Genomic DNA, 12994 nt, shown 5'->3' on the forward strand with positions numbered 1-12994 from the left:
CCATGCTGTTGATTTTCGTGATTGAATCTGTAAGAAAATATATTTTCATGTCGTTCATGTTTTTGGGACGGACGCCGGGACGGGGTGAATTTTTTCTATCATTTTCGTCCCGTTAGTAATGCAAATCGAATCGTGTTGCACAAGAGGCAAAACACTAAAAACGTGGGTCTTGTGGAGTGTTTTGGAGCGGGAAAATGCCGGATATTAGCGGTGCCGAACAGTGTACATCGTCGCGCGCGGGTGACGCTCCGTCAAAACAAATTATAAATCCGCTGGTGGTCTAGCGCGGCCACCGAAAATAGGCAGAAACACACAGGAGGACTTAGCACCTTCGTTTATGAGGGCAATTGTGAAAATCTTTTGTTACAAATTGTTCGAACATTGAAACATTTGGATAGATGGTTTGAAACTGTTCTAAATAAAGAGATTTTTGTGTAGTTACGTTCGAAATGTTTCCAACGTATGTGAAATAAGTTCAAACATGTTATAAGTTTCAATTCTAATTGTTTGAACACTTTAGAACTATTGTGACTTAGACATTCTTTTAATCAAAATAGTTCAAACATATTACAAATATTATATTAAAACCCTCTCGGTGACTTTGAATTGACTCAAATATGTTGTTTTTGGTCATTTCCTTCGTCTCCTGTCAAATCTTCATATGTATACTATGGAAAACTTCATTCTTCCCTGGGGTTGATCTTTTTTAATTCAATTTTGAACTGGGTTGATTATGCGCAAGAGTGTAATTTTCAGCGGATATTTTTCGACTGGTTTACATGGAAATGGCACGGAATATCCCATTCTTGCAAGGGGAGGATTCTTTAATTATTTCTTTCAATTTTGAGCTGGAATGATTATGAAAAAGTCCATTTTTTAGCAGAAGTGTATTTGTTAATCAATTAGTGGATATGGTTGTGGACTGGTCCATATTGTGTTGAGGTGCTACTGGAAGACTCAATTTTGGACCTGGGTGATTCATTTTTTTAGTGCAAGTATTTTAGAATGGTCCATTGTTATTTTGGGAGAGTCCATTTTTTGCATGACGAGGAGTATGGCTAAACATGCTGTATTTGCTCGCAAATGTTGCCTTTCTAGTTTATATATATCATTCGTAGACATACTTTATTATGCTGTCTACAGTAAGTATCAAGAGTTTTTTTTCGCGCATTGATGTTCCCATTGCTTCAGAGACCAACGTCATGATGAATCAAGTAAGCGATAACAGCGCCACCTAGCTGTATTCAAATGTTGTGCACGCTGAGAATGTGCTTGTAGTTGGAAGTCTAATCTATCAGAACGCATAGACAGCAACAAAAGACGACAAATAGCCACTCCAGATTTTGAACATCAAATCTATTTAGAGAGTCAAACATACTTTTGGACATCGAGAGCGAAAAATACATCTTTTAAACTTCTGGTTTGTAATGACTACTTGACGTGTACATATCGTGAGTACAATGCTTGGCGATTGGCCACGATTGGCACAAAAATAATGAATCCTGCCATTGAAAGTACAAGATATTCACCTCGAAACTCACACTAATAATAAGTAGACTGAATGTTAGCAGCATTCTTTGTCGCACCGATGCAGTATTCATAGTTTACGTATTCTTAAAACAAAAACGTCAATAAAATTGTAGAATCCTTGCAGTATTGCACATACATTTTTTGAAATTTACAATTCTGATGTATATTCGTTAGAATTACAATATATAATATCGTGACAATACAATTTCTAAAAGACAGCCAGGGCAACTACACTGGCGACAATCATCTATTTTCAACTAAAATGTTTTCTTCATATTTTTCCTGGTCAAACTAGATTTAGATGAAGACATATTTCCACCTTTTTCGTCAACCAAAAAATCAGGTTAGGAGTTGAGAGAAAGGTCACTTTAGGTCATTATATCCTAATAAGGAGGTTCACTGTTCTAAATTCGCATGCGCGGTAAAATGCACTATGGGTAATATGTCAAAGGTTAAGGCCCCTGACTGGTTAACAGTTCTTGACTAGACCATGCTTTATACATGTCTAGACTCAGTAGGTCGATGTGCATAACAATGTCCTGACGTATTTGTTTATGTCTCAGCGGCCTTCACCTTGACATATTACCCATGGTGAATTTCGCTGCGCATGCGAACTCAGAACCAGGAGCCTCCTTATACTGTCAATGATGTGTTGTACAACGTGACAACATTTACCACATAGATATCATTTCTTTCTTTGCTCCCAAAATACACATTATATCTAGAAATACAAATCTGCCAATGCAAGAATAGGACTACTCACACTATCACTTCTTTACAACTTGATAAACGTACAAGGAATTCGAATCTGTTATCAATGGACGTATATATTGAACATTTAATGTTCCCCTTTTCTTCTGAGAAAGAGCACGTCCTGAGTAGTAGTGTCTGAGTGATTGAAATTCTGGTGAATAAGTCAGTTCACAATTCGAGTGCACATCACACCGACGTACTACAGCCTTTCAAATTTGCCAATAGAATAGTCTTTAGGATAGACCTTTTTAAACCTCAGAAGTGTCTGCTAATTTCATTACAACATCATTCGATACAACACCAAATGTTGACGCACTTCAAACTGTGGTAAAAAAATAACGTACATACAAAATTAAAAAGTAATAGTACATTCTTGAGCTGACTCCATATAACATGTATGTTACTTGGAGATCAAAGTAAAAGGTGTCACTTTTCCCTTTCGCTCACACTGTTCGTCTCCATCATAATAGCTGAATAATTAATCTGCTTTTTTACGTCTAAAATCTCCATAAATTAGTCAATAAATAGTGACACATTGGCGTTCCTAATCGTCGTGATCTTTTGAAAGGGAGAGGTGTCTCCACGTCACAATGCACAATCTCACGAACCAATAAGAATTCAGCACGTTCATGATGATTCCTTCTGATAGGGAGGTGTTTAGGGGCACGGCGTTTTCCGGGAGGTAATATTCCGGATTCATGGTCAGACGGAACAGCCAGTTGTGCCAGAACCAGGGGATGACGGCGATCCGGAAGACGAAGAACGTCATGACGAACAGGATGCCGTTGACCTTGTAGGCTTGGGACGTCTTCTTCGAACCCGTCATCATTAGCAATCGTCTGCATATGCAAATTATAAAAGCAAATGTATGCAAATTAGCACAGGTATTTCTAGGAAAAATGGGTTACTTTTTCTGCAACGCCACGATAAAAATATTAAATATAAGACAGCACCACAACCCTAATTAAATCGTTGACCTTGTAGGCTTGGGACGTCTCCTTCGAACCCGTCATCATTAGCAATCGTCTGCGTATGCAAATTACATATGCAAATGCATGCACATTAGCACGGGTCTTTCTAGGAAAAGTTGGTAACTTTGTCTGCAACTCCAGGGTATACAAATACTGAATATAAGACAGCGCCACAACCCCAATTAAATCATGGACCTTGTAGGCTTGGATCTAGGTTATTCAATCATTAGCAACCGTCTGGATATGTAAATTGTTTATGCAAAGTGATACAAATAAGGATAAGTCTTTCTTACAAAAGTGGTTTGCTTTGTCTGTGACTGCGTGATATGAAAATACCAATATAAGACAGCGCCACAACCCTAATCAAATCAGTTCAGTTTATACAGAAAGTTTCATTTACTGTCGAATTGAATCGTCATAATATGTGAATGTTGATATTGAAATGGTTACCTTATATGTAAAAATGGACTAGAAATCTCGGCCATCCATCCGATGTTTCCGTAATAGGGGGCACATCTGTACATCTGTAACAAAGGTCACGAAAGAAACTTAACATATTTTAGGAAAAGACCATAGTTTGGAATGTATTCTAAAGCTATATCGGCATTTGTGACCTCTTTTTCTGAGCAGTTGGCGTTGTTTTTCGTCAGACAGCTCCATTACCATCCAGTCGCTTCACCCCTGCTGCAATGTTGAGCATTACAAAGCATAATGGGAAAGTTTCAAAATAGCGGCCTCAAAATCAGCTCGTCTCATTAATATCCAAATATTATGTTGCTGTTTTGCCTCCAAAATTTGGCGGGCTAACACAAATTCTAATGCGCTAAGATTGAGGTAAACATTCTGAAAGGGGTAGCTACGCATCCCTATATTCTTTAGTCTCTTTAACTATAGTGCCTACATTGTTTGGTACCTACTGAACGTAATTAGATACATTGAAGAGGAAGGAAAGGAAAGAAATGGGAAACATACGGAGACATTCTCTCATACTTACGAAATAGACACATGGGATGCAGCAGCAGATCACGTGATGGAACACCATGTCTGTTGTCCATAGGGCACGTGGTCGCATACACGTCTCAAATAGATCTGTCACGTAGAAAATAATGACATGTTAGTCACAAAACTTTCTCTCAAACAGTTTGTTATCACAGACATATGTAAGGGTTCGTTATACGGAGCCATTTGTTGAATTCTATTGGAATTATTTTGCAATTGGTTCCACGACCTCATACCTTCACCAAATGACGTTAAGCTTTACGATTGATGTATCATAGACGTTTCTCATTGATTATACAAAGCATATCCGGATTGACATCAATCATGACTAGGATGAAACTTGCAAAAACGAACGGCCTCTATCTATTTCATAGTTTAGGGAATTCATAAATGTTCGCGTTAGAGAAATTATACGGGTTTTACAGAAAGGGTAACATGTTATTAGGTGATAACTATCACCAAATGAATGTATGGAACTGCTAAGAAGAGGAACATAGTTGAAGCAAAATCAAAGCAATTGTTCGGTGTACACCTACCAGCCAACGCGTAACCCAGAAGTATGGCCGAGCCGAGCAGCACAATATGTGAGTCATATCTGTAAATGAACAATATATAAAATCATAAGACGATCCAAACCTAAAATCATAAGACGATCCAAACCTATAGAGATACGAATCAGGTAAAATTTCAGCCTCCTCCAAAAACCGGAAGTGGATCAGGGGAAATATTTACTGAACTGGCATCGAACAAGATGGAATTCCACAGACATATTGTCGAGACGATGATAGCGCAGTGATATGGGTATTAGTACTGTGATACGGCAGACTACTGACCTGACAGCATCTGGTGTTAATCCCTCGTCACAGAAGAAGGCCAGGAGTGATAGGAACGATGCCGTCAGCGCATGCGCAATGGACATAATCCTGAATCGTGGACAAGGTACAAAATCAAAACATCAGTCATATATACACTCTCAATACCCAGCGGCAACGCCAGGAGTTAAATACCAATGATACAATCTTAATCTATTGACACAACAAAAGTACAGCGACTTTCGCAAGGTCAACAAAGACATCGTGCATCACCACGCCCAACCTAGCAAACGATATGCCAAGTTACCAATGAGACGACGGGAACGTGAGTTCTAGCTGCGAACGTGCAAACAAAAGCATTTCCAATACTCCCGTCAGGAGTAACAAAAACTAAAACACGTTGCTTGTTTAGTAACAGTACACACCCTCAAGAAAAGTGCCCATACTTACATGTAATTCAAAACCTCTCAATTAATTGTCAATCACATGAAGAGCGTCCTACACTCGTTTCACTAGGCCACAACAAGTGAGTTTTATGGATGACATCAACGCGTTCATTAATTTTCAACTAATTTTGAAGAAAATTGGAAAATATGTCGTGTGGTAGCCATAATTGTACTTCTAGAAGTGACACTTGTGAGGTAGCCAATGTAGTTGTAGAAGTGAAACTATAGTTCTAGAAGTGACACTAGTGTGGTAGCCTTGAGTGTAGTTGACAACTTGGTAAGTGGTACTAGGCTACAAGTACCACACTTCTGTCTCTTTTTGCATTTCTATAGAGGACTAAAATACTTGCTGACTGTGAATGTGATACCATATTTTGTCACTCCAATTCTTGTAACAACGCTTATGGTGCCTATTTTGAAAATTTAGGCATCTTGTTTTTATCGCCCTCGCGCATTTGATTTTGGTGTGCAGAAGATGTCATCCACAGAATTTTCCTGTTGTGGCCTAAATAACGTTACTTAACCCTAAAAGAGTAGTTGCACTGCAAGTTGCACGCAGTTGCGTTGCTATGGAATTGGACAGTCCAGAATTGAAATATGTGGACAATTGACATATCCCTACCCAGCATTAAGAGAATAACAGGACTCTTAAAGTTTGCATTAATCAGTTGACATCACCAATAGATTGGATACATTGTCTTTAATAAAAGCCTTTAGGGTTGATATACCCCATTCATACCCCCATAGAAAACCAACGAGCGGAAATGACCCGCGGCTCGATACAATTTATCTAGTTCCAAAGCTAATTACATCAATGTTTCCATTCCACCCCTCACTGCCGAAATCCTCTTTTCAATAATGCAAGAGGGTCTCCAATAATGTGTACAAGGTCTGACACAGTGTTTAAACCCGCAGTCGGGACGGGGCTTTATTGAACTGTGAAATGATATCTCTATCGACCTTGAACGGATATCCATATTAGTACGTGTCGTGTGTTTATAGACCATGCGAGCTCAATTCCAAATGTACACTAGGGGTGAATTAGTAGTCCCTAGCTGTATTGAACGGCGGTTTTGACGCAAAATAACTTTACCTAAAATTATAGCATTCATAATTGACATGGCCGTGGCGCTATCATGGAATATCCATACTAGTGCGTGTCACATGTTCATTCGAGCTCAATTCAAAATGTACGCTAGGGGTGAAATAGTAGTCCCTAGCTGTTTTGGACGGCGGTTTTGACACGAAATATCAATTTTTCTCTTTTATAGCATTCATGCTTGACACCATGGACGTTCAAACCTGGGGTTTCCTGCAATGCCAGTTTAGTGCTTGTAGCTATAACTTATGTATGACAAAAATAAAACAACACGCCACCCGTAACGACCTATCATCGAATGCCTCTGTATGTGGGTCAGCGGGTTTTATGTAGAATTTATCAGAGTATCAACTCGTATCTGGATATTACCGGTTTCAGTCGGCGTTTCGATATCTATTGTCACGGTCTTGAAACAAATTAGATATATTTTATCGTAACCAATTAAGAACATTCATTGTCTACTGCACAGTCCAATGTTTCCAATTCTACGCTCCAATGTGCGGTTTTAACACGCTTTGCACATACGATCGACGGTTGCTGACGTCACAGCTAAACAGCTGCCCAAATCTTTGACGTCATGGAAACATTGAACCCAACAAGAGTCCATAGGACACAAACCTCCGTGAAGTAATCATAAGGTTTTTGATACTCTCTTTACAAGGAATAACAATTTCTTTAAAACCTGCCTCCATTTATGTGCAGGTAATCGTTGATCATAACACTAGGCAGTAACCAAGGCAGCGTACCAAGGCGGAGCATAACCTCTGCTTGGAGAGTAGCTACTTGGCCCCAGCTTGTGTAACGCAGGCTACCAAAAGGCAAATGGCATCTTTATGATGGGATGTACCACGATACCTTCAAGATGGGGGTGTCGATCTGTATTTTTTTTCAAAACCTGAAAATGCTGCTACGGTGCCCCAAATCCCTATGTTTCATCGGCATCTCTATAACTACCAACATGCCAAAATTCTTTTTAAAATCCATCAAAAGGATCGTGAGTTATAGTTGTGAACACTCAAATACAGACAAAAACAGTGCCACCATCGGAGGTCACTGAACTCCTTCCCGAAGGTAATAACAGAACGCAGCCCGAGAGAACGTTGGTAGTTTTATATTCCAGCCAAGAGCTCAATCACGTTGCGCTGTCCTACTTTCGGCTACATTTGTAATGTCGTCGTTGACGCAAACTAGATTATGCCGCGCATAATACACTTACGACGTGGCGTGACGTGACGTTAGTTCGACGTTAGAATTCAAAGTATCACGTGACGTAAGACGTTAAAGACGACGTATAACGTTGGCGCGAAGTATGACGACGTAGCGTTTATTTTTTACATTAAAGAGAATACTACCAGTGTACGTTAAGAACTGCACTTCGGGTTTTAAAAAAGTATCAACTACCCTATCATAACTGCTTATGACATTGTAGTGACTTGGGTATTTGGAAAATAATGTCTGTCACAGTACGGTGTACTAAAATAGTAAACACCTTGAGAAGATGGAAGGCGATAAAACTTATGTATACAACATTTACTAACATAATTCCAACAGCGTACATAATTTCGCCACCCTGAAAATAAACGTCCAAACCGATCTCCAACCCAACGTCCCCCGGTATAATACACTTCTGTATATCTAATGCGTACCTGGGAGGTGCTGTACTAGAGATCTCTCAAACTCACTCTTTTTCAAAGTGGATGTTAATGGCGGTTAAACATACAGGGCGCCTAGAAGCGATGTGTCAACCCAAAAGTGTAAGTTTAAAAAAAGCACGAATTAGAAAATTAGAACTTGGGGATATATCAATTGGTTTTGATTATAATTCAACAGTAAACAATATCAGTTTCAATCCTCCAAGTATCCTATTACACCACTTCCGCTTTATATCATGCCACTCTGTAATATCTAACTGCGGACACACATAAAGACAAACAAACCAACAAACAAGAACTGATTAAAATACCTCCGTTTTCACATAGGTAAAAATGTATGAACAGATGAATCGTCTTTTTTGTGGCCGGTCTCGGATTGAGAAGATCAAAATATGCACAGTTGGATGCTTGTAGTCATGCTGTGGTCTCTACCAGACTAATCATGGTTGCACTGGTATGTCCAGGATATTGTAATTCGAAGTACGTCGCTCCGAATTGTTCTATCTCTGTGGAGTTCTTTCTAAAAACCCAAAACTTTATTCATCAAGATTTCTGACACAAAGTTTTGCCAGACACACTTATGTTCTTAGCAGCTTGAGTCACATTCTATAATAAGTTCTTCGATATCTTAACGTCATACTTTAACTCTCCTATGGCATAGCAAAGGTCACTACAAACAGTTTGCAATGACCTAGTGTCAAAACTTAGACTAGTGACCGTTTGAAATGCAGATAGTGATCAATCTCATAATTTTCGGAGATAAAAACAAACACGTATGAATTTTATAGTCGGTATCTTTGCATTGATGCGATATTGGTCTAAGAAGTAGGGTAGGGTAGGGTAATTTTTACCTGGAGGTAAATGGGATGGGGAGTCTTCGCTTGCCTGCGGTCAAACTTTCAGTCTTGTAGAATATTACAGATTACAAGTTGCTTTTTGAAAAGAACTTCCATTTAACAACAATTGTCTATGATTGAGCACTAAACGAAACGTACAATTTTCCCATATGAGGCAAATATAGATTTTATAATTATAGTAATCTCAAAGCAGACGTTTCGGTCGGTTAGTTTTATGGGTCTTTCGTGGTAAGCTTTCTCTGTGTGCCTACATCTCTCTCTAGTGGGAGGTGATACGTAATACGTAGACAACAAAAATGGCCACAAAAGGCCTAGAAAACAAATCAAACATCTGCTTGGAGATTCGAAAGTTGTTATCATACTAAACACATCTCTGGATTAAGTGTTCGCGTGTGGCTCACGTGCCAACATGGTAAGATAACGACAGACGGTTTCTAACAAATCTAGCTTGACAGCAGATGACAAATGACCGTAAAACTCGCCTAGGTCTGCCTTCTCATCAACAAAAACTGTCAAGTCCATTACCAAAATTGATATCGGCAACTGGAATCAAATAATTCCTGGCAGTGTGCTCTATTGGGACGAAACGAAGTTCGAACGTTAATGCATTGATCCGTTTAGTGTTTTCATGGTGTACGTGTATTGGATTGCAAATCTTCTCCACTTGAACGTCTACATTTATAGTTACATAAACGCTATACTTGCAACAACAACACTAATAAGTATGATAATAATCCCACTGACACCAACCGGCGCCTGTGTATTTTTAGCATGTCTACACTTTTTTCCTCAGAGACAACTGACATTATCGGAAAAGCATATCACGCATTTCTGCACACATAGCAAATCTGACAGTACAGATGTCGACGCAGATTACTTTCGAAATGTACAGTTGAATGAATAATATATATTGCAACCGAAGTAACATATCTATGTCCAACAGGAACATTAGCCACGAAATAAACCAAGTGATGATACTCTTTGTTTTACATATATTCAGTCCAATTCTCGGGGGGGGGGTATGCACATTTGTCTAATGAGGTAATTGACCAAATCAAATTGCGTCATTCCAGATGCGACGATTTCGAAGTAATATATTCATCCGTCGCATATGCATGCAGACATGGGGCCACGTTAGGTTGTTTTTGAGAACGCCATCTGATTACATATGACTACGGCCTTGTCCTATACCGTAGAACGGATATGCAGCATGCTCGCTCAAGGTCTGACCCCCTAACCGTCACAACAACGCGTGCTATACCCAAATCAATAGGCCGGAACAACACTGCCGCTGTTGAAAATGTATCGTTGTGGAGTCGCCATTATGTATTCTACGAGTTTCGCCACACAGATCGCTTTCAAGTCGTTTTCTGACAAAAACATACAGCAATTTCTTAACCGCTTCGGGTTTGCATCAATGGCAGCCATTGTGAAACATTTGTATCTTTAATATGTATTATTTATTGTTATTGTTATTGTATGCGTTCATTCATACGTAGTCGAACAGACTAATTGATCGCCTACTCTATATGTATGTACATACAGAACAATTCTGAAACGGGAATAACATCATGAGGACAAATATTCTAAGATTATTCAGTTATGATTTTATTTCTTAGATGAATGACGACTGTTAAACATGCAAACATTAGGAAGGTCACTCTAACAATAAGGGAACAGCATTGTGTTGTCCTTACCTGTTATCCCATTCCACCTGCTGTACCGGCGACAGCTGTGCATACGACGACGTCATCAAACGCGACAGCCATGGACTGAGCGCCTCTTGTATCGTCAAACACGCCAGAAAACTCGCCACGGTCGCGTACCGGTACGGAAGGTCTATCTTGCTCAAGAGAAACTCCAATTGCAACATGGCTGCGCTCGAGGCGGGTTCACAGTTGTGTATAGTGACGGATCGATGGGCAGTAGCACAGCAGCGGCATGTATGTTCCCTTCCAATGCTTTGTCAGCAGCGCCACTGTGTTTTAAATGCCCGCGTGCCGGTTCCGGGTTCAATTTTAGCAGTGGCCGCGACACATGATACTTCTGATGCACAAGTGAGCGCGCGGCGAGGCTCCGGTTGGGTATTCTCGTATATCACGTCGAGTTACTACCGGCGGGAGTACCTGAGGGGGTTATCAATCACAACACAGTTGTAGTAATATGAACAGCTGGGTCTAACGGCTGATAATTACCTCCCGCGAGTATAAGTCATTCGTCAATTGAAATGCCACACATGGCGAAAATCTTGTTCCCCCCTCATGTTCAATGATGAAAAAGAATCGTTGTAAAATCGAAACCGTGACAATGTTGTCAACGCTTGTAAAAGCGATTATACCAAAGAAGTAATCTCTGGCTCATTCCCGGTCGTCGAGGATACGAAGTACCCGGTAATACAGACAGAGAATTCGTCATGGTTATAATGCCGGCGTATAACTCGGTCGAGTGGCGTCGCGTAACTGTAAGGGTGTTTGACCCAGAACCTAGAGGTCCTGGGTTCGAGTCCTCTATCATGCCACCGATGTTGTGCCCTTGGGAAAGGCACTTTACACGACTTTCCTCACTCCACTGTGGTGAAAAATCGGTCGCCTACTATACCGTACCCAAGACACAGTGGATTATCAACCCACTGCCCCTACGGCCTCAAAGGCTATGGGACTACCTTTACCTTTTTTACATGTTCAGAAAGGAGAAAATACAGGACTGTTGTTCATAGATAATCCTTTACATTATTATACAATTTCTGTCATTATTTTAGAAGTCATAGCAAAGTAGAATCGACTGTATGCGTGCGTACTACAGGTGCACTCCTTTATTACTTTGCTATCGCGTGTGTAGCGCGACATTTTGCCCCCCCCCCCTTATCGGCCAAACACATCGACTTATCATGACACATTCTAAGCATGCACATGTCTTGAATACATAGAAGGGAGCTTTTGTGCGAGTCTCAGACAATTAGAGTTACTCCAATTGAATTTTCCTGCGGCCACTAAGTAACTAGGTCGAGTATTCTGAAAGAGTCCCATTTGAAGCTACGTGAGGAATGTTCCATTGCAATCGATAAGGTGGGAAACAGCATTGACCTTGAATATACTGTATGTCAAATGTTCTGGTATATCTGACCTTGAACCTGACAGATTTGCGTACAGAAATGTAGAACACCGTTGAACTTGAGGTACTATATCTAGCTATACAGTCTAACTAGCCCGGTACGGAGACTACACATTCAGGCGCCTTTTGATCGAAAGTATAAAATGTAATGTTAACGGTAGAGATTATGTAACGTTACTCATGATTTATATCAACTTACATTGCAATGCCCATGACCGAGCGGTAAACGTTTTGTTAAGAAACTTTAAAACAATTCCAATACCTCATCTTATGTTATGCATTAAACTCACTGTGACTCCATACAGAAAATTCATTTATTTTTGCGAGGACACCGAGGAGTTTATTTCACGGAAGGAGAAGAAATTAGCCTAAGTGTCAGGCTAGAAGAAATAAGGTTTTCGCTGTGTTTTACGTTCGCGGTGAACCAAATTATGAATGGAAGCACACATTCGTCATGATTTAATCTGAAAACGCGGCAATAAAACCACCGCGAATATTTCAAAATTCACAGAATCTCTAGCATCAGCAAATACGTTACAGGTACCACATTCTATGAGATAGGGGGTGCAAAGGGGTACCAGAAAACTCTGATCACGGACTTAGGGTCATGGCGAAAGAAAAAAACATTCCCAGAATGTTTGGTGTCTGGCGGCATGGAGTCATTTCAATTACACAACTTCTAACAGAATATTATGAAGTCTTAACAAAGTGAGAAATTCCAGAATTTGATTACGAAGAAGATGTTACATTGCCACGGGTTTTGA

At 39.9% G+C, this 12994-nt stretch overlaps 1 protein-coding gene across 1 annotated transcript; it reads right to left on the reverse strand.

Moving 5' to 3' along the window:
- Positions 1 to 1335: 1335 nt before the first annotated feature.
- LOC136436378 (TLC domain-containing protein 4-A-like) lies at positions 1336 to 11203 on the reverse strand. The gene is made up of 6 exons (XM_066430316.1): positions 10817 to 11203; positions 5087 to 5176; positions 4790 to 4848; positions 4249 to 4343; positions 3705 to 3778; positions 1336 to 3122 (listed from the first exon to the last, which is right to left on the reverse strand). Exons 1-6 carry the CDS (start codon positions 10990 to 10992, stop codon positions 2828 to 2830), a joined length of 789 nt encoding a protein of 262 aa, XP_066286413.1. The 5' UTR covers positions 10993 to 11203; the 3' UTR covers positions 1336 to 2827.
- Positions 11204 to 12994: the final 1791 nt, after the last annotated feature.

Source organism: Branchiostoma lanceolatum, chromosome 6 (assembly GCF_035083965.1).
Source record: "Branchiostoma lanceolatum isolate klBraLanc5 chromosome 6, klBraLanc5.hap2, whole genome shotgun sequence".
NCBI classification, from domain to species: domain Eukaryota; kingdom Metazoa; phylum Chordata; class Leptocardii; order Amphioxiformes; family Branchiostomatidae; genus Branchiostoma; species Branchiostoma lanceolatum.

Coding starts and splice junctions, on each gene's coding strand:
- LOC136436378 (XM_066430316.1), bottom strand. CDS start 10,992: ATGTTGCAATTGGAGTTTCTCTTGAGCAAGATAGACCTTCCGTACCGG. Junction 4,849..5,086: donor TTAACACCAGATGCTGTCAG/GTCAGTAGTCTG, acceptor GTTCATTTACAG/ATATGACTCACATATTGTGC. Junction 3,123..3,704: donor AGTCCATTTTTACATATAAG/GTAACCATTTCA, acceptor TTGCATATGCAG/ACGATTGCTAATGATGACGG.